Source organism: Podarcis melisellensis (assembly GCF_964234715.1).
Source record: "Podarcis melisellensis genome assembly, chromosome: 13".
In the NCBI taxonomy this organism is placed as follows: Eukaryota; Metazoa; Chordata; class Lepidosauria; order Squamata; family Lacertidae; genus Podarcis; species Podarcis melisellensis.
The window spans coordinates 20,281,138-20,302,702 of record NC_138545.1 but is presented as its reverse complement, the minus strand read 5'-3'; the positions used below and the strand labels follow the sequence as shown (position 1 = coordinate 20,302,702).

The window sequence follows — 21,565 nt, the reverse complement described above, 5'->3', positions numbered from 1 at the left end:
TCAGGACAAATCTTTGATAGAGAGGTCTTCTGGAAGTAGCCGATGTCCTCTAGCCAGGGGCAGAATGTTTCCCCTCCAATTATGGCAGAATGCCACATGTGTGACTGTTAGCAGCTTGACTACCAATTCTGTACCCACTGATAAAACAATATGTTTGACGTAACCAAGCAGAATGATCAGGGGTTCTCCTGGGAATTGATGCCCTGGCCACCTTTGACCTCCCCTTTTCCTTTCCTTTCCTCCTCCAGGACAGCTCTGGTCTTAAGCTCTGGAAACGGCGTTGGTTCGTCCTTTCTAATTACTGCCTCTTCTACTACCGAGGTAATTGGGAGTTCCCCAAGGTTCTGCCAGAGGTGGGCGGAAGTGATGTCATTGTGCTTTTGGAGGGAGGGCTTTTTTCAAGTCTCAGGCAAGGTAGGCTGGCCAAGCATCGGAGGGTGTGCCTCCTCCTTCCTCCTGTTGCTTTCTCAGCCTATAACATTCCTTATGGTCTGTCTGGGAGCAGAGCTGGGAAAATATGCTGTAGGTTGGGGTGGAAAGCTCATGGGCCTCCAGCTGTTTATTCCTTTTACTTACTTATAAGCATATTTTTATACTGCTGCAGCAAAAAATTACATCAAAGTGGTTTACAACAAGAATTTCTACGTATTCTAAAAGCCCACATATTCTGTATCCAGATCTGAAAAGGGTCTGCTGAGAATTTAGTTGCTTTCATTTCATTTTCGACTCTGCTCCTGACTCTTTCTGGTGGAGGAGTTTAGCCTTATATATATCCTTTTTCTTCTGATTCCTCAGATTTGCACAAAACCGGATGTTGTGTTCTTTTGGTCCGTCAGATTTGCCCAAAGCCAGAAAACTGCGCAAGCAGCTATACAGTTGCCTGGCTTTGTGCTTTTGTGTACTTCTTGGGTGGGGGATATTAAAACAAAAACAAGATGAAGACACAGCTATCTGTGGTCATGCCCTGTTGGCACTTAACTGGGGTGATAGAATCCACAAACTAGAAGGCAGGGAAAAACACAAAAGATAACACCTGCTGGCAGGGGCGCCGACTTATAAAAAATATTGGGGGGGCCCAAGACCTCCAAACCGCTGCTGCTGGGGGAACGAAAGGGGCGAGCCCCGGGCTGCCCCGACCTTAAGTGAACCTGTGAGGGCCTGCCCTTTGCGGCAGCCGATTGGCTGCCGCCGTGGGCGGTGAATATTAATGAGCTAGGGGGAATCCCAGCCCCACGAGATTGTTGATGGGTCGAGAGCCCGCAACCCCACCCCCTCTCTAGATCGGGAGTGGCTTTGTTTTAACTCATTACTGAATGTATTTTAAAAGGTAACTATCGTCAAACAAGGAAAATAAAAAATACCAACATAATTTTGTGATTTTACAAAGTATAATATAACTAATAATTTTCTTAAATTATTGGGGGGGGGCGGAGCCCCACCAAACTAATATTTGAGGGGGCTCAGGCCCCCTCAGGCCCCATGGAGTCGGCGCTTATGCCTGCTGGTATGAATAGGAAAGACCGAAATTGCTTCTCATACGGAAATTGAAATACGTGTGGGTGGACTACTCCAGTGTAATTCAAATTGTGTGCGTATGTGTGTGGATAAACAACTATATAGTGCTCAGATGTGGACAAGCCCTTTTGTCCCCAACTTAAGCCCTATGGTTGAGAGAGAAGGCCTTGATTCTTCTCCCTACCAGCTGCACCTTAGGCAGTGGAGTGGACCGCTAGCCAGGTTTGACGAATTGGAATCGCTAGTTCAGGCCCCAGAGATCTTGAAGCCCTACAGGGCTGGAGGGGAGAACCTGTGGCTCTTCAGACGTTATAGGGATCCAACTCCCATCAGCCCTGACCCTTGGGCAGGTGGGCTGGAGCTGATGGGAATTGGAGTCCCAGCAACATCTCAAGGGCCACACAGGGTTCTTTCCATCTGGGCTTTAGGGAAAAGTGCATTGAAGCGACTTCTTAGAATCATAGATCTCAAGGGTCCTCTAGTCCAAACCGCCACCCCCCCAATGTAGGACTCTCCTGTGACTTTTTTCTTTCCTTTGGTGGGGTTGGAAATGTGTGTGTGTTTGTTTTCCAGACAGCCGCGAAGAGAAAGTTTTGGGCAGCATCCTCCTCCCCAGCTATGAGATCCGGACAGCATTCTCCAAGGAGAAGAAGAACCGGCGCTTCATATTCAAGGTCAGGCCCCCCCCCCCCGCCCCCACAAGTGGAATGCTTGTTTTCTTCCAACATCTGTTATTTTGCTGTCACCCAAGGTCTGTTGACAACCATGAGTGATGGGTGAGAGATTCAACTTAGTTTGCATTTGAAGGTGAACTTAAGTCCCACTGTGCAAAGCAATAGGAGAACCTGTACAGAATCGCCCTTCTGAATCTGCATTTCTGCATATTTTGCAATGCACACAGTGTGTGCATATACTAGGGGAAAGTGCACACGTAAATGAAAACAGCATTATAGTAGGGGGAACTGCTTTGCAAAAAATGTGTACGTGAGTCAAAATTGCACACAAACATACGTAGATTAGGAGAAAATTGCCGAAGAATTTTCACGAAGCCTTTTTTTTTTTAAAAAAGAAAGCTAATAAATTGCAAACTGATGTGGAAATGTAGAAAAACGACAGGCAAAATGAGAAATGGAGAGAACCAAAGCCGACAGATTCTCTCCTCCATTAGCCAGCCATGCAGAAAGCCCACCAGAAGCCCTCAAGCCCACCCTCGCCTGCTCTCCAGCTGTTGTCCACCAGAATTTCCGTATGCCTGCTGCCCCCTTGAGGATGCGTTGAGCCACTGCAATGACCCCTCTTTTTCTTCTTTTACCTTCCAGGCCGAACATCCTGGCATGAGAACCTATTATTTCAGTGCAGACACCCAGCTGGACATGAATAGCTGGATCCGCGCCATGAACCAGTCAGCCGCCGCCGAGTGCGACTATGGAAGCTAGTAAGGGCTGGGGACGGGTGTATTCTAGGCACAGCCCTACGCTGGCTGGCTGTAACCTTGCCTCTGGGGTTCTCTGGTTTGGGGATGGGACATGAACCCATCAAAAGAGGGACTGAGAAATAGGAACTTTTGAAAGGGAAACAAGTTCCATTATGGGCAGGATCGTGGAGAGATTAATGGTGCAGATGTTTTTAAAGTTTTTTAACTTTTCTAGGAGAGAGATTCGGTTTGCTTAGGATGGGAGACTCTTCTTCCTGTTGTGGTTCCTTGGGGAGGGGGCGTCACCGATCAAGGACCACATCCAGCAGCCGAGACAGACGCCCACTGTAGGGAGGAGGGCAAAGCCAAACGTAGGCAGTGTTGCTCACCTTTCTTCCTTTCAACCATCGCCTTCTCTCTCTCCTTCTGCCACTCCCGCCATCGCCCTCTGCTTCCCCACCCAGCAGGCTGCCCAGAGAGAGACAAGTTGCTGCTGCCAGACACCCAGACTCATCACTTTGAGATTAGTTTTGAAATTAGCCCGTGGACACCCTTATATTAGGAATGTGGGGTGTCTGGATTCATGGGTTACCCAGAAGCAACGTGGGCGAAATGGGGAGGTTAAGCCGTGAGCTTTGAAAGAGCCAGCTAGGTTGCGGCGCAGGCTGGTCCATTAGGGCGGAGCAAGGCATGGCCCCACCCATCTCAGCCTGCCCTCAGCCACTCTACACCCACCTACCTTCCTTCCTTCCTTCCTTCCTTCCTTCCTTCCTTCCTTCCTTCCTGTCATTAACTCTGTGGTGCCACCTACTGTTGGGCTCCCTGCATTCCGCCCTACCAGCCTCAACGGCCACCACTGTGAGGTTGGACGCTGGGTGGGGTTGGAGGGGGAGGAATCTTGATTTCAAACTCTCTGCGGGCAAAGGGGAAGGTCATCGCAGGGGAACCAGCCACCTGGGCTTTGATACAGTCTAAAAAAATCTTCCCTTCTGTCCCTCAGCAACCGGAGGGGTCTCCAAAGCCAGTCCCCGTCCACATGCACCAGCATTGAGGACGTCACGCTCACGCAGAACGACTACGCCAAAAGCGCAGAATCCCTGGAGATCGCCCGTCTCTCGGAGGCACACGACGGGGAGGCCTCGTCGTCCGACAGCCTCCACGTGCAGGACAGTCAGCAGGGGACTCCACGGCTCGGGAGGACGTCGTTGTGCAGCTCGCTCAATGGCGGATACAGCCACATAAGGAAAGAGCAACCAGATTTAAGGTAAGTTGGTGGGTGGAGAGGGAAGCACCACGTTTCCACCAGGGGGCGCCGTGGGGAGCTAATGATGATTGGCTCCCACAGGTGCTGTTGGGGCGGGACTTGGAATGTCATGTTTGTTGTTTGATTCTGTACCTTCCTATTTTTCTTCCCTCTGTTTCCATTGGCAGCTCCCTGTCTTCCCAGACTCACGGAAGCCCCTCGCCCGTCATCCACCCCAAGCTCTCCTCCCGGCCGCGGTCCCCCTCTGAGAGCCCCACGCCTTCCTCCCCATCCCGGACCCCTCAGCCTTCCCCTCTGCTTTCCATCCGCTCCTCTCGTTCCTACTCCCTCCCCCTGACCCCTGCCGAATCACCTCAGATACCCGACGCCCGCCAGTCGCCCCCTCGCACCCGCAGGAAGCCCCCGAGAGCTGCTGCTGCCGCCGCACAGGCCATCTCCTGCGAGGACCTGTCCTCCGTGACCTCCCCGAGGGGCCTCGGGCGCCCCAACACCCCCATGGGGCGTGTGGACATTGCCCCCGGCGAGGGCCCTCCCAACAACCCCTACGCCACGCTGTCGCCCACCACCAGGGGGCGCACCCTGACACCTGCTGACCGGTATGACGTGTTCCCCTCCTCCGAAGACCCCTATGGCAGGCGTTACGCCCGGAGTCCTCACCACAGCAGGGCCCGGCCCGTGGGCGAGGAAGGCCTGGCGCCCTCATTGGCAAGGCAGCTGCCACCCAGCAGAGTAAGTAGAGGCTGCGGCAGCAGTGGGCAGGGCAGCTCTGAGTTTGGGGCTTATCTTGACTTCGATCCACCCGGGCGCTAACCTTTCCTTTCCTGCCAGTTTGCAGACCGAGGTTATCTCTCCCCGCCAGCTGGGACGTCCCGTGCTCTGGTCATGTCTCGGTTACATGGGCGACTGGTGAGTACCAGGGGCTGCGTTCTCCATCTTTCCCATTCGCCATGGTCCTCCTCTCCCTGGCCTTCCTCTCCCTGTGACATGAAAACAAACGAGTCTGTTGGCTTGAATGTCTCTTTCCCCGCTTGTGACCTGAGCTGTGTGTACCCTGTACTTAACATTTCTGAAATCCTGAGCCAAAGGAGTCTTAATTCTGCAGCAGGAAAAGCTCAGTTCCGCAACTTGCGTAAATTATGCAAATGTTGAGCTACAAAGTTGCCTCCTTTAAAAAATGAAAAGATTTTTTTCTTTCCCTTTTTTCCAGAAAGTTGCATTGTGCGGCCGGTATTATATTGCACAGTCTTTCCATGCAATTTGTGGCATACCCTGTTTTGGGAAGTTTTTAATATTTGATGTTTTATCGTGTTTTTAATACTCAGTTGGGAGCCGGCCAGAGTGGCTGGGGAAACCAGTCAGATGGGCAGGGTATGAATGAATGAATAAATAAATAAATACTATTACTATTATTATTACAGTCATACCTCATGTTACGGCTGCTTCAGGTTACATGTTTTCGGGCTGCGGACCATGGGAAACCCGGAAGTACCGGAACAGGTTACTTCCGGGTTTCGCCACTTCACACATGCGCAGAAGCACCAAATCGCGTCCGCGCAGACACGGCGCTTCAGGATGTGAACGCTGCAGGTTGCGGACGTGCCTCCGTGGATTACGTCCGCAAGCCGAGGTTCCACTGTATATCACACAGTCCTGCTCATGAGCTTCCCTGGCTACTCTCCCTAACACTTGCCTTCCCTTTCCCTACAGATCACCCCCCACTCCGCCTCCTCCAGCTACCTCCACCTACCACCCCTGCCCCCCCTGCCTAACCGGCCCACCCCTGGGAAAAGGACGTCCTTGGGAACCACGGTATGTGATTTCGTGCTTGATCCTCCCTTGAGTCTAGGACTTATCAAACGCTGGCTTAGCAAAAAGAATAGGCTGGCCAGGAAAGGACAGCAGCACATTCTCTGAGCTCTGCTTTAATACCAAATCGTCCTCCCGTCTGTCGTGGTTAACACTGGGCTCCACCATTTCCCCCCGTTAGCTTAACATTGGATTGAACAGCCCTTGAAGTAGTTAATCTTGAAGCCATGGGCAACTTATCCTGATAAATACTCCCTCTTAATGCTGAACACATAAATGTCTTGGGCATATTTAATTTTCTTTTTTTATATATATATATATATATATTTATTTTTCCATTTAACAATATATAATCACATCATTATTATCCACTTTGCCTCTCTAGCTCTTTCTAGCCTATTGACTTCCTTCCCATGAGATTAACCTTTATATCATCGCACTTTATGCATTTTTCAATTCTAATTACACTCATTGCAAAATACGTCAAAATTTAAGTAAATATAAAAAGGGAGAAAATTCTCATTACAACCCTGCTAGTGATGTCAATCGCTTACAATGATCTTTCAAATATCGTATGAATTTACTCCAGTCCTTTTGAAATACTTGATTGTGCTGGTTTCGGATTCTTCCCGTCAGCTTTGCCAGTTCTGCAAAGTCCATCATTTTCACCTGCCACTCTTCTTTTGTTGGCACTTCTTGTTGTTTCCATTCTGGGGCTCAAAGAATTCTTGTTGCTACTGTTGCATACATAAACAGTCTTTTATGGGCATATTTAACTTTCGTGGTACAACAAGCTGGGGTTTCTCCTAGGAAACCATGTGGGAAGTTCGGGGGCTTATCCAGACATGCCTTTGCATGCTATTCACACCAACCATTTCTCTGTCTTTCCAGTGCCGGACTCTGGTGCGAGAGAGGAGCATCCATTCTACCGGGGGGCAGCGGTTTGAAAGCGACACTGATGTACGCACTTCTGCTTCTTCTCATATCAAGGGTTCATTTGTGTGTTGTTGTTGTTTTTTTAAAAAAACTTTTAAAATTATTTGCATCCAGCTTAGGAAGCATAGAGCATAAACATCACTTTGAGCAGGGGCAGGGGAACCTGTGGTCCTCCAGGTATTTGCTGGACTCCAACTCCCATCATCCCATCAGGGATGATGGTAAAAAAGGTAAAAGGACCTCTGACCATTAGGTCCAGTCGCAGACGACTCTGGGGTTGTGGTGCTCATCTTGATTTATTGGCCGAGGGAGCCGGTGTACAGCTTCCGGGTCATGTGGCCAGCATGACTGAGCCGCTTCTGGCGAACCAGAGCAGTGCACGGAAACGCCGTTTACCTTCCCACCAGAGCTGTACCTATTTATCTTCTTGCACTTTGATGTGCTTTCGAACTGCTAGGTGGGCAGGAGCAGGGACCGAGCAATGGGAGCTTACCCCATCGCAGGGATTCGAACTGCTTACCTTCTGATCGGCAAGCCCTAGGCTCTTGGTAGTTTAACAATACCAGGAGGGTCACAGGTCCCTGCATCCTTGACTTACGAGTAAGTTGAGACATTCTTTCAGAAGAAGGAATGCCTCATTTATAAAACGGTGTTTGAAAGCTCATTTTTGAAATCTCTTGCATAATAAGTAACAAACCTACTTCCAAGAAAACGGGGTTGGGATCCACTGTGGGGGTCACTGCAAAATAATTAACATTAAACTGGGTTGGAATCCACTGTAGGGTCACTGCTCAATGCTGAATTTACAGAGAGTTAGTTCTACAGCTTGTTTTATTGTCACCTGTGCAGCTGTCAAGAACACCCCCAGATTTTTGCTACTTTCTGTTTACATTTTCAAGCAAAAACCAACTCGGAGAAGTGCCTCTCTTCTGACACTCAAACAAAGGCTTTGTTTAAGACATTTTACTACACACTGAAATTGGCTGAAGGTGGAATAATTCCCCCCAATAAAACTGTGTGCATCAGTTTCATGCTGCAACACGTCATTAGAAGTCGCCTGGGGTTTTACAGGGTGGGAAATCACCCTGTAAGTCTGATGTGCCCAATGTTTTGTTGTCTTGGGTGAGGTCAGGACAGTCAAAAAATAAAGTGATTTTTCACACAGTTGGACTGTGGAACTCACTCCCACAAGAGGCAGCGAAGGCCACCAAGCTGGGATGTTTTTAAAAGAGGATTAGATACATTCATGGAGGGTAAAGCTATCAAGAGCTACTATCCCATGGGCAGAGTGCAGTTGTGCTCATGTCCTGCTTGTGGGTTTTATATGGCCTCATCCAGCTCTCCTTATGGATTTTTTTTAAAAAAAATCTGTCTGAATTAATTTGGATCTCATTTTTAGTCCATTAAGAATTTGAGTTTATTAATTTAAATGATTAACTGACTGGCCTTTGGAACGCTACGTTGTTAATAGCGTAACCCATCTCTGATTTGGAAGCTCTCAGAAAAAAAGAAAGAATCTCACCAGGGCTGTCTTAAGCATATGCGGTGCCAGGGTGCAGGCTCTTCCTCGGACTCAACTCTCGGGCCCTGGAGTCTCAACCTGGCGCCCCTGAGAGCCTGGCGCTCTCACAACACCATGCCAAACATTTGTCCCAAAGTGGGTTTGCCTGCTTTTATAAAGCCATGATTGTATGTGCCGCAGCACCTTCTGGTGGCTTCTCTTAGAATTGCACCCGCTTTCTCTTTCTAGGCTCTTTTGACAAAACTTTGCGGCCAGGACAAGGTGCTTCGTGGTCTCGAAGAGGACACGGCACAGCTCCGGGCTGAAAAGGTATGTCTTACTTTACCACTATTCCCTCTTTCCCTTACTCCTGCTATTAAACCGGCCATCTGATTTATTTTGGCTTACGTTGAAATGGTTGGCCCTTTTTTTTTTTTACAGGAGCGGATTGAGAAAGCCTTGGAGGTGACACGTCTGAGGCTGGAGGAGTTTAAAGGCCAAGACGCCACAATGGAGAAAATCTGCTACCAGCAGAGGCAGCTGCAAGACGAACTGGTGCAAACCCGAGCTCGCCTCTGCGATCTAGCGCTGGTGAGTTGCTTTTATTCCCATGCTGGGAGCCTGAGCTGAGAAAACACTGTACAGTGGTACCTCAGGTTACATATGCTTCAGGTTACAGACACTTCAGGTTACAGACTCCACTAACCCAGAAATAATACCTCGGGTTAAGACGTCTCTCCGGGGATTCGATCTGCCAACCTTCTGATCAGCAAGCCCTAGGCTCTGTGGTTTAACCCACAGCGCCACCCGCGTCCCAGTTCTCGGTTAGTTCTCGGTTAATACTACAGATCAGAGATGAGGCAGAGGCACCTTTTGGTTTCCCGTCAAAATTCCTCCAAGTTGCAGCAAAGGTCAATCTACTTAAATTGCCCCCTCTCACCTCCTTTGAAGCCAAATTGAGAACCTGGTCACATGGGGAAGTCTCCTATCCCAATTGCCTTGCATACAGACTGGTTGGACCTTTAAGACTTTTTTCCGCACCTGAAGTTGACCCAGCGTAGAGCAGGGACTCCTGCCTTTGACGCCAACTTTTTTCTTTCAAGCCCCTCAGCCACAATGCTCAGGCAACACCCTCCCACTGGATACACAGCAACGTTTTGTTGCTGTGCCTGCTTTTCCTTTCTATTCGACCAATGTTCAAAGGTGCATGCCCGGTACTTAGAGGGCCAGAACTTCTGTGGAGAAGAAGCAGCAGGCTTACAGAGACCCCCAAGTTTACAGAAGTACAAAAAACTTTGGGAGGGGGAAAACATAAATGCATATTGGGGGCACCCTCAAGATAACCCAAGAAGGACTGAGAATGCCCAGTGGCCACTGACTGTGGAGTGACTATTGTTGTTGTTAGGGGGCAGTTGCACACAGAATGGTGGGTGGGAATGGATGGGAGCACTCCATACTGCAACATTTTGTTGCAGATCTTGTGTGTGTGTGTGTGGGTGTTTTCATAAAATATTTTGAAGGAGGCATTGAAAATAGCATCCTTCACCTGAAGCGATATAGCCCACCCAGGATTCTACGACCTCATTTTGCAGCAGGGGTTTACCAGGCCTTATCTGCAGTGAATCAGCACTTCGTAAGGGATCTGGATAAGCCGCTGAGTCTTTGTTCTTCCCCAACTCAGGACAGTGAACGAGCGTGGGAGGATTACGCCGCCTTGGAAAATGACCTGCAGATGGTGAAGGGCTCCTTGGAGCATATCCGGACTGTGGGGCACCCCCAGGTATGTGCTCCCCATTTCCAAGCCTCTCCCTACCACTTTTTTGTGGTTCTTTGCAAGCATTCGGGCTGTGCATAGTTGCTGCAAAAAAGTGACAAAACTCCAAATTCTGTACTCCGAGAAGTCAGGTTTTGTAATCTGAGCACTTTGTGGAAATGAAGACAATTTTGTCAACCGTGCTTATTTTGATATATATATTCTGCTTTTCAAATTTATTTCTTTTGTTTCTGCTGGGTGGGAAGATGAGCTATCCACCAAATATTAAAGTCCTCCTCTTCTGACCTGTGGAAATCCACCTCAGTCTTCGTCCTGGCCCTGTATTTTCTGGGATTCACGTCTCATGTTTATGTCTGCTGCTGCCACACGGGCTAAAAACTAATTCAAAAATAATAACAAATGATAAAAGGCATTGTTGATTCTGTGCTTCGTAACTGCAACCTGCTCAGTAGTTGGTGAAATAATCCAACCCCAAAATGGTCTTCCTCAGAAATAAATGGCAGGGTTGAGCATGTGGAATCACTGCTAGATTGAGCTCATGGCTCTGATCTGGAGGTAGTGTGTGTTGGGAGGTGGTGGAAACATGGTACCCCAGGCCCACAGCTCAGCAGCAGAGCATCTGTTCTGCATGCCCAAGGACCCAGGTTCTGCCCCTGGCATCTCCAGGTAGGACTAAGAAAAACCCCTACCTGAACCCTTGAAGTAAAGGAGAGAGAGGGAGCTTCAGGCCAAACCTCTCTCTATCTGTGACTCTTCCCCAGGCCATGCCCCTTACCAGACCTGCATTGCTGAGCTGGGAATGGAAAAGTCCTGCCCCAAATCCCGCCTCCCCCTGCCCTGGTGTCAACAATCCTGAGCTATGCAGGTCGATGGCCTGGCTTGGTTCAAAGCAGCTTCCTATCCTTCCGCACTGATTCCTGTTGCCTCCACCTGTCTGATCCTTTTCTCCTTAGGACCAAGTAGCTGCCCAGCAAGATTTGTGGAGGATCCACGACATCCTGGCAGGACTGAGATCCAGCCCAGCCAACCACCACGCCCTAGAAAGCAGAAGATCAGGTGCTGAATGCAGTACTGTCCTAGGAACTGGGAGCCGGCAGCCCAGGAGGAGGAAGAGGGAGGGAGGTGGATATTTAGCAGGTGTTGCCCCTTATGAGTCCTCGTTTGTAACATCTGAACCTCTCCATTGCAGGTGTGTCTCCAGCTACCACCCCAACCCTGGATTCTCACCTGGGGCCAAGCCACACATCCCAGCAGCTTTGTGCAGGAATGGAGGTATGGGGTTGGTCTCTGGGTTCAAATGGTACAGTGGCTTCACCATCAAGACCTTGGGCTCCAAAGCACTTTGAAGTTAGGGGTTCGGTGTTTTAATTGTGGGTGTTTTTGTATTTCAATATTGGTGCCCCTGGTTTTGGTAAGCTACTTAGAAGCCCATTTGGGCATTAAACTGTTTGTGTGTGTGTGTGTGTGTGTGTGTGTGTGTGTGTGTGTGTGTGTGTGTTTATGTACTTACTTTATGGCTAGATAAATACAGTCATACCTCATGTTACGTTTGCTTCAGGTTGAGCGTTTTCAGGTTGCGTCCTGGAAGTACCGGAAAGGGTTACTTCCAGGTTTTGCCATTCGTGCATGCGCAGATGTGCAAAATGACGTCACGCGCATGCGCAGAAGCGGCGAATCGCGACCCGCATGTGTGCAGACGCACAGATGCGACTCACGTTCTTTTCAGGTTGTGAATGGGCCTCTGGAACGAATCCCGTTCACAACCAGAGGTACCACTGCAATATTTATTTCATGTACACAGCATCATTGTAAAGACAAGCTCAAAGCAGTTTACAAAAATAGGAAAAGCAACTGACAAAAAACAATTTAAAACTTTCAGAAGTTAAAATAACCGTAGACTAAAAACGGACTTAAACTTGCATCAGCAATCTGGATAGGCTTGTCTAAACAAGATTGTTTTTAGCAGGTGCTGAAAAGGGGAATAGTGAAAGTACCCGCCTGACAGCTGTCTATCTATAACACACACACACAGGCAGACTAAGGATGCATCACTAATAATGTTCACTCTTTTTCTATGGGCGCCCGAAGGAGTTTGAACCGTCTCCTCCTCCCAAATCCACCCTGTCCTTCCACGAATCCACCACCAGCCACTTGCCAGCCACAGTGGGCCAGCTGGACAGCCCTCGGGCAGGGAATCCGCCTGTAAGTTTCTGCCCCAACAGCATCCTCAGTTCCCTCCTTGCAGCCTTGCCCACTTTCTCTTGGCAGCGACTGAGGTTTGCTGATGTTGTGTTCTTTGCCGGCAGAGTCCACCCGCTTCCTGCAGAGGGCAACAGGGGTCGTCACGGCAGTCGGATGCCACCAGGCGACCTCGATACAATTCCTCCGGGGAGCCCGCAGAGTCCGAGAAAGTGAGGGCAAAGGATGTGGTTGGTCCAGGTGAGTGAGATGCGGAAGGAACACGGATTTACGTATAAGCTAAACAAGCTATAGCTTAGGGCCCCACTCTCTTGGGGGCCCTCAAAAAAATTAAAGAAAAAAAATTGGATGGACATTTCCAAAATATAACATAAAAAACAAATAAAATAAAACCTACATACAGCAACAGTGTTTTGTGTTGTTTAGGCTCCTGTGATGTAAGTAATGGGCCCCGCCTACTGGCCTGCTCCCTAAAATATCACTGGTTTGCTGATGTCTAAAAATAGGGTGCCTACATTCTGCATGGACTGGTTGCATGGCAACATACATGGCAAATGGCTTTAGATTCCTATTAGGTCCATAGATTACCACATAGCATATATTCAACACAAAGAACAGTGACAATTTGTTGTGGACAAAGGGCAGCTGGACATATAAAGGGCCCCATTACCTTCAGTAGCCTCATCAAACCTAAATCTGGCCCTGCACACACAAAGGGTGCCTTCTCAGGTCTCAAGTTTTCAGTGTGGGTTGACTTGGGTAGTTGACAGTTGCTTCTTAACCCAGAGTGTGTTTTGGGCGCTTCTGGTAAGCGGGAAAGGCGGATCCCTTCATTCTTTTCACAGTTTTAGTTGTGAAACTTTGGATGCTTTAGTTGAGATTGGACTAGATGACCCTTGGTGTCCCTTCCAAGTCTCCCGATTCTATAATTCTATGAACTCTTACCTCCCTTTTGAATTACCCACCATTCCCTTTCCCCGCCCACTTTCAGAGTGCTGCTTTCCCATTGGTCAAGCAAGGATTCCGCCACTGGTGCTCGCCATTGGTGGCTTGACCTGCCCTGATCTTGCCACAGAGTGTGGTGCATAAGAGCTGCCTTTTGAGTTGCGTTGAGGGCCTATCCCTGCCAGGACAGAGGTGGGAACTAGGAGAGAAAAGCAGAAAACTTGGGTTCTGCACCCTCCGAATGAATGCTCTGTCTCCGTCCTCCTTCACAGATCATGGGAGCCACATCAGCAAACTCTGTGAAGACACTGAGCACAGCATAATCAAGGTACGCGGAGGACCCTCAGAATCATGGCAGCAGATAATCTATGCATTGCAGGGGTGTGGTGCCCCTCCAGATCTTGTTGGACTACAACTCCCATCATCCCTGTCCATTGGCTGGGCTAGGCTGTCTGGAGTTGATGGAAGTTGGAGTCCAAGCCTCTCTGGAGGGCACTGTGTTGGCTATCCCTGTTCTAGTGCATGACAGGGGAAAGAAAGGCTTTGTTTTATTACTTATTAATATGTTTATGCTCTGCTTTCCCTAAAAAATACAATTTAAGCTTCGCGGCTCCTGTTGAAACTGGAGTGGCTAATTGACATCTTGTAGGTGGGTGGGTCTGATCCAGGCCCCCAAGCAATACCTCGGGCCTGACTCTTACCTATTTCAACAGGCAGGAACCACCAAGGGGAGAAGGCTCAGAGCCAGGGGGTTAGCAGTGGGGTGGTGATGATGAGTGGGCAGAGGGAGAAGCCTGGGAAGAAGAGGTGGAGAGAAGTTCAGAATCGGATGCTGAAGCGGGAGAGGAGTCCTGCTGTTGTAGAAGCCAGGGTGTCTCCCCTTCCTGCTGCAAAAAAACCCTTCCCTCCTCCCTGGTCTCCCAGAACCAGGAGAGGCATTAAGAGGGCGGAAGAGAGGTTGGCTTCATGCAGGCGCCGTCTCTGATTGCTTGAAGAAAGTCCTGGAGAGGAAGGAACTAATGGCTGTGATGAGGTGGGGACTTTCACTCTCAGGAACTGACCAACTGGGAGGGGGGAGCTGCTACGATCATTAGGCCTGAGACTCAGGCAAGACTGTTCTTGCTAATAAATAGTTAATTCTAACTTCAACGGTGTTATATACTGCCAGCTCACTCCTGACAATGGATAGGAAGGGAGGCTGCTAGGACTCTTGGGGTGTACCTCGTACACTTCAGAGGCTGACCAGGATGGCGGGATGCTGTGAGAGAATGCCAGCCTGGCTGGACACTGGCAGTAGCATATAAGCAGTTGTTGAAAGCAAAATCCCATTTGTGGCAAAGGCAGGGACCCGGAGACGGGCATTGTGTTCTGGTCTGACGCTGGATCCCACACAGAAAGCAGCAAGGCTGCCAGACCACAGATAGCTCCCAGTGAGCAGCTTGCTCCGACAAAGGTTGAGAGCAGGCTGAGGCCTTGTGAGTCCAGCAGTCTGCTCAGGGGGCCTGATCCTGACTCAGCTCCCTCCCAGTGCCCCTGCTGCCTCCGACTCCGAATCACTGCCAGATTCAGGGGTCATGAATCTCATGGTCATGAATGAGGTCAGGTATCATGAACGAGGGCCACTGGTCGCCGGCATCTCCTAACTCCTGATCTTGCGTCCCATCTAGGTTGTCCCCACAGAAGCAGTCGCCTCTCGCCGCCCTCGCATGAGTGCCCAGGAACAGCTGGACCGGATGCAGCGGAACCAGGAGGCCAAAAGGAAATCGGAGGCTGCCCAGCCAAACGCTCTGGGCCACTGGCGAGACTCTCTCAAGCGCGGGTCCGGCCGGGTGGGTGAGAAGCCTTTCGGAGGGGGGCACCCAGCGCTCAGCGGGGAGGGGCCGAGAGGCAAGGGCGAGGTCTCAGCCACCTTCTACAGGGAGGCCCCGCGTCCTTGACCCTGGATGTCTCGGGACAAGGGGTGGGGGTATGGTCAGAAGGGCAGGTGCCTGAGGGGGAGGGGAGCTGCATCCAGTGGGCAGTGCTTGAGGGGCTGGGTTCGTTTTTCCTCGTTTTTCCTGCCGGGGAACAGGTGGGTAATGTGGCTGGGAAGCAGATATACCTTTGAGTTATGTAAGAGGGAGAGGGAAGTCTCATCGCAGCTGGAGCATGGAAGAGGAAAGCCAGGACTCCTGGGTCCCAAGAGAGAGAGAGGACTTGGAAGGGCTGGAGCTCCTCCGGCAGTGGTGTGAGATGCCATGACTTTGGCCAAAGAAAGGCTGAAATCAGGGACTCCTGCCATTTTATGCAGCAAAATCATAGCTGTCAACTTTCAGATTTGAAAATAAGGGATCAGCAGCCTCGAAAATAAGGGATCGGCAGCCTCACCTGTCCCGGGGACAGTCTATGGGATATCTAACAATCCCGGATATCAGTGGGAAATGGCGCTGGAATAAGGGAATTTCCTGCAAAAAAAGGGAAGGTTGACAGCTATGAGCAAAATGGGATTGTGTGTGTGTGTTTTAGAAGAGTCATCCGCATCTTTAATTAAAACCACAGGGAAGGTTATTATTTTCATGGTGTGCTTAAGTTCCAATTTGGGTTGGTGAACAAGGGGACGTGCTCTAACCCTAAGGTGGGAACAGCCTTGTTCATGCCCCGTTCCCCTTCCCCGTGATTTAATCTCTCCTTCAGCCCCTCCCCAATACCCCCCCTGAGCCATCACCCAAGGAGGGCGTGCAAACTGGGGGACTCAAGCCTCCTCGGTGCCCCCCGACCCCTGAGTGGGAGCGACAGCGAGTAATCCAGCTCTCCTACGCCCTGGCGACAGAGGCTTCGCAGCAGCGGGGGAAGCGCATCGCAGGTACTAGGAGAGGCAGTGGGGGCTTTCCGGGGTCTGTGGGACGGGAGGGTCAGGTAGTCAGGGGGTGGGACTCATATCTATTTGTCTGAAACATTTCTATTCTTTCTTTCTCAATTCTCAACCTCCATTCCCCCCCCCAAAAAACCCATTTTCCAGCTGCTGCTGGGCCTGATGGTGTCCCTGCCCTGCCTTCTACTGGAACGCAACAACAGCAGCAAATGCTAAGCAGCCCACTCTATAATATATATGCCAATATCTCCTGTTTGCTGTGCACAGAATTCACATGTCCATGTGGTTGATGGGAATTCTTAATGTCGTCTTTCTCCCCAGGAAGGACCAGCTCTCACTCCTCCCTAGACGATATCCCTGTGTCCCATGAAAGCCTGAACCATCACGGCCTCCCCGGTGACAGCCCCTCCAAAGAGCCAGAGCTCCGTGGACCTCTGCTATCTGAGCATGACCAAACAGCTGCTCGGAACTCAAGCTGCTACGATAACTCCAGAACGGCGAATCAGGGGCCACCCCATGCAACCAATCGAGTGCCGGGTGCTTCAGAAGCATCCGATTGGCCGCCGCCTCCTCTTCCCAAGGAGGCGGGCCATTTAAAGCCCAAGACTCTGCAGTTGGAGTCACACCTGCCGGAACCAGCCAATGAAGAGCTGCCCTTGGTCAGTGGTCCTCCCTGGGCGGTGCCTTTGCCTCAGCCAACCAGCCAGCACCTGTCTATCTCTAGAACAGCCAATTGGGCATCTGAGCAAAGCCTCGTGGGCGGGCAGGGTGCAGCCAATGGTAGGTGCCTGAAGTGGAGAGGCGAGAGCCAGTCCCGCCACGTGGTGGCCTGCCTTGGCGAGACGGCGCAGCCTGTCAGGGTCACTCTGGTAAAATCCAGCTTTTAGCTCCAGAGGGTGGAGGACCAGGATTGAGAGTGGGGGGGGGGGGTGAGGAAGCCTTGCTGCCTGGCTCCATCTTTCTCTAACAAGGACAGGGCAAATGGATAAGTTCAGTCCCATAGAGTTGGCAGGCTCAGAGCGACCGTTTCCATAGGAACATGAGAAGCTGCCTTATAACAAGTCATGCCATTGGTCCATCTAGCACAGTACTGTCTACACTGATTGGCAGCAGCTCTCTTGCATTTCGGGCAGGGAGTCTTTGCCAGCCCTATCTGGAAATGACGAGGATTGAACCTGGAAACTTCTGCATAGAAAGCAGATGCCATACCACTAAGCATCTCTTCCACTCCTTTTTTTGTAACTTTCCAACCCTAGATAGCATCATAAAAAAAACTTGTTATAAATCCCAGGGATCAGAACCGCAACACTGCCCCCCCCTGCTCAAAGCGCATGCACTCACACATGTATGAACATGTTACACGTGTCTTGGCACACAAGGGCACAAGTCTGGCAAGATGCACCATTCCATCGCTATCACGCTGACTTGCACACACAGGTTTAGGAGAGTATCTTCGACAGGGTTCATTGCTCTCGTCTCCTCCAACAACCTTTGCAGGGTGAGAGTGGTGGGGGACTTACACAATGGCATGACTGTGGAAGCACAGCCGGGATATGGGGGTTCTGAATTCAAATCCCTGAGGCAGAATGGCAGAGTTCTCAGTTGTTCCTAGTTTGCCTCCGGAACCCGTGCCTGAGGTCAAGCTACTTGCCCAGGTCTCTACAATGAGTTGGTGGCAGAGATGCTTCCTTAATGCTGTTCTGGACTACAGCTCCCATCCGCCCCAGCAGCATGCTTCTGGCTGTGGGGTAGATGGGAATTGTAGTCCAAAACAGCTGGAGGGCATCAGGTTGGAGAACGCTGCTCTAGGATGTGGCAGGTGCAGGTATTTATTTAGCCCTTCCCAAGGAGAAGGCCGGGGGGGGGGGAATTTTTCCTAAAGAAATGAAGCATCTGCGCTTACAGATGCATAACTGCTAGTTTATGATAGGAAACACACACTCAGGCAGCCATACCCATTCATGCCCATCTTGACACCCTGTTTGCTCCCATCAGGGGAGCCAACTTGAATAAAATATTGTGGGGGCCCAGGTAAGCCCCGCCCCACATAATCAGTCAAATGATGCAATGCTCACACCATTTGAATGGGAATGCCAATCAACTTTGTGGAGGCCTGGCCCCCTCAAATATTTTATTGTGGGGGCTGGAGCCCCCACGGCTCCTAGGAGTGGGCTCCCATGGCTCCCACAGATTCACATCCACCCAAGCCCATTCCCTGAGGCACCCAATACAGCTAGAGTGCCTTGCTCCATGCAAATTCAGCTCTGCAGCTTAAGAACTTCAGAAGTTACTGGCCTACAAAGATGGTTTAGGGTTCTTGCTCACAAACGCCTGTGGTCCTCATCAGTGCACACTTGAAAGAAAGACAACCAACTCTTTTCTTCCAGTTTACCTTTCCTAGTTGCCTGGAGGTTTTTAGTAATAGCCACAGGCGATCAGAGAAGGGGCTTTGTAAAAGCCTGTGCTTTTGCCTCTTGCAAGGCCAGCGAATTTAGAGGGCAAGGTGAACATCTAGGCAGGCAGAGCAGCTCCACCGGAAGGCGAGTAGGAAACAACAAATCGGGTTTTCCAGCATTTATTAGGCTACATTTGCACAGGCCCTCCTTAACGGCAGGTGTTCAGGGTTTCCTCTGCCCTGGTTGTCTGTAAGAGGCTTTTCTAATGCTCACAGGCCCTTAGGTTGTATATTGGGCCAGGGTTTGTTTTTTAAGAAAAAGCAATTGCCAGCAATCCCCCCCCCCCTCTGCAAATAGTGAATGCATCCTCTGCCTCTGGGTGATTCAAATTCCTAGAATTGTACAATGTTGGGTGGGGAGAAATGAAGATGTCTGTTGTTGGAATGTGTACATTAGGGGGAAAGAAGGGAAAGCAGAATGTGAATAGCTTTAAAAGAGGATCAGACAGATTCATCTATCTTATGGCTATTAGCCATGACGGCTAAGCTTTGCCTCCACAGTCAAAGACAGTGACACTTCTGAATGTCAATGGCTGGAAAACACAGGAGGGGAGAGCACTGTGTCACTCACAGGCTTCCGGTTGGTCACTGTGAGAACGGGATGCTGAACTGGCTGGGACACTGGCCTGATCCTGCCGGGCTACTTCTCATGTATTTGTGGAAGGGGAACGGTTGGCCGAAGGCAGTGATGTGAGAGGCACCGTGGAACGTCTATCCAAGCCAACACAGGGGGTGGTATATGAAGGTTGAAAAATGCCTGCTTAAAACAGGGCCCTCACTTTTATGTCAGGACAGCCGGGTTTTGGCAAGGGATAGGTAAGTGTGGCAATGTGGGCTGCACAAAGCTAGGCAAGGGCACATCTTGGAACAAAATTGCTTGTTGGATAGGCAGAGAGAGAGACGCAGCTCAGCGGGAAAGGGAGAGTGGATTGGGCAAGGTGATGGGGGGAAGGGGAAACTGCAAGGGAAGAAGAGGGGAGAAACAGTGGGGAGAGGGACACTGGCTGCTGCAGAATTTGGAAGGGGGACAGGGGATTTCAGTTGCTGGGGTGCCCAGATAAGGTGCCCTGCCAATGCAGAATGAGTTAACTGGTGAATCGTAGCCCTAGTGCGCAGGTCCATTGCTCTGCCAAGGTGCCCTGGCTCCATCACCAGCTCTGTTGCCAGGTTTGTAGCCCCACCAAGAAATGCAATTCCTAACGTTCCTGAATGGAGACTTTGGCATGGCGAATTAACAAGCGGAAACCCAAAATCAGGGCTGCAAAAGCAAAACACCGCGACCCTGGGCCTGCCCCGGGGAGCTCAAGGGACGCCGGAGCGATGCAGCTTGAACGAGGGATCCCTGCGGTAACACCCACCTGCATGTCTGCCAAGGCAACTGCTGCATCTCAGCGCTTGGGGGGGGGGGAGAGGATTCCCTCTACGAAGACTTGCTTCTCCCCCAAAGGAGGCAGCTTCCACCTCCCTTTGCATTTTAACACTAGCGGCTGCCTGCTCCCCACGTGTGAAAGATTCCAGTTCGTATACTCAATAAAAGATTAACACAATATACATCCCGGAGTCTGCCTGATATATTTATTCCAAGGCCCAGTCTTTATGCTACTATGTTGAAATTCACTGTGAGTGATAATTTAAATGCAGAGGAGTGGCGGATGCAGGGACAGGGAACCTATGGCACTCCAGGTGGACTACAACTCCCAGCATCCCTGGGCTCAGTTTTTATGGATTATTGAAACTGCCAGCCCTCCAGGTGCAGTAGAGCTACAACTCCCATCAGCACCAGCCAGCACAGCCAATGGGCACATCCCTGCAACACTGATCTGTTAAGGGGCAGGAGGGGGTCCCGCAGGGAACTTGTGGGTGTTCCTTTTCCATTGAAAATCCTGGGCCTGCGACTGAAAACAAGCAGCAGAGCTAAGCACCTCTTTAACCTGGCATGCCAGGCTGTGTTCAGGTCAGCCATTTGGTGCATCAGAGGGACGAAGGAAGCAGGCCATTGGAGGGTGTGTTTCAACCACAAAACAATTGTGATCTGTGCTCAGGATGTAATGGGGCAGTTACGCATGGCTGTTCTTTCAATGGCCATTTGCGCCTGCGAAACCTAACCAGTTCATATCCTGCTGACATCCTGTAATTTTCCATACTGCAAGCCTCCTGCTTTTTGTCATCATTTTTGGTCTTGCTTCTGCTGTACTATAGCAGAAGAGTGCCCCTCTCGCTTCAGCCATGAAACTCAACCTTGGGCCAGTCCCTGTCTCTTAGCCCAGCCCACCTCACAAGGTGGTTGTGAGGATAAAATAGGCAAGCGGGAAACCACCTTGGAGAAAAGGTGAGGAAAAGAAAACAGATGCTCACTAGATTAGCCTAGCCCCTGCGCAAGGATGTCACACAAATCCGTGAAGCGTCCCATAATTTAAAAAAGAATAATAGAAAAGGTAAAAAATAATAATAATGGATTGCTATATGGATGGTCCAGTATGGATCCACTAACGCCCTGTACATCCATAACAATACACCTGCAAAAAAAGATACATTATTATATATTCTACCAAACAAGATGCTGCCTGACCCTGTCCACCTTTACTTGGAAGCAGTGCTGGATTTAGGTCTGATGAAGCTCTAAGCTACTGAAGGTAATGGGGCCCTTTATATGTCCAGCTGTCCTCTGTCAATAACAAATTATCACTGTTTTTTGTGTTGAATATATGCTATACGGCGATTTATCATTGTTATGTTATAAGTAAATCCGGAACTGCTTGGAAGTAAAAAATGTTGTTTAGAATCACAACCGTGGACAGTGAACCTGGATTTTACGCCTGCTTGCAGTCATTTGCACTTGCAACCCTGATTGCACTTACCTGGGAGTAAGTCCCACTGAATTCAATGGAGCTTACTTTTGTGTAGA

General features: G+C 50.1%; 1 protein-coding gene across 5 annotated transcripts in view; it reads left to right on the top strand.

The window, feature by feature from the left end:
- PLEKHA4 (pleckstrin homology domain containing A4) overlaps positions 1-20,211 on the top strand; it is a 49,852-nt gene extending 29,641 nt beyond the window's left edge. For 4 of the 5 annotated variants that reach the window (XM_081885907.1, XM_081885905.1, XM_081885906.1 and 1 more), the window contains exons 4-22: positions 249-321; positions 2,089-2,189; positions 2,835-2,950; positions 3,930-4,193; positions 4,361-4,922; positions 5,022-5,099; positions 5,901-6,002; positions 6,891-6,959; positions 8,686-8,766; positions 8,878-9,027; positions 10,118-10,216; positions 11,164-11,266; positions 11,400-11,482; positions 12,299-12,412; positions 12,517-12,649; positions 13,627-13,682; positions 15,022-15,183; positions 16,028-16,196; positions 16,527-20,211. In XM_081885907.1, coding sequence (XP_081742033.1) covers positions 249-321; positions 2,089-2,189; positions 2,835-2,950; positions 3,930-4,193; positions 4,361-4,922; positions 5,022-5,099; positions 5,901-6,002; positions 6,891-6,959; positions 8,686-8,766; positions 8,878-9,027; positions 10,118-10,216; positions 11,164-11,266; positions 11,400-11,482; positions 12,299-12,412; positions 12,517-12,649; positions 13,627-13,682; positions 15,022-15,183; positions 16,028-16,196; positions 16,527-17,092 — 3,081 coding nt within the window. In that variant the 3' untranslated portion in view covers positions 17,093-20,211. The remainder of the gene's footprint in view (positions 1-248; positions 322-2,088; positions 2,190-2,834; positions 2,951-3,929; positions 4,194-4,360; positions 4,923-5,021; positions 5,100-5,900; positions 6,003-6,890; positions 6,960-8,685; positions 8,767-8,877; positions 9,028-10,117; positions 10,217-11,163; positions 11,267-11,399; positions 11,483-12,298; positions 12,413-12,516; positions 12,650-13,626; positions 13,683-15,021; positions 15,184-16,027; positions 16,197-16,526) is intronic. The other variant, XM_081885908.1, reaches the window with a different exon arrangement.
- The last annotated feature ends 1,354 nt before the right edge of the window (positions 20,212-21,565 follow it).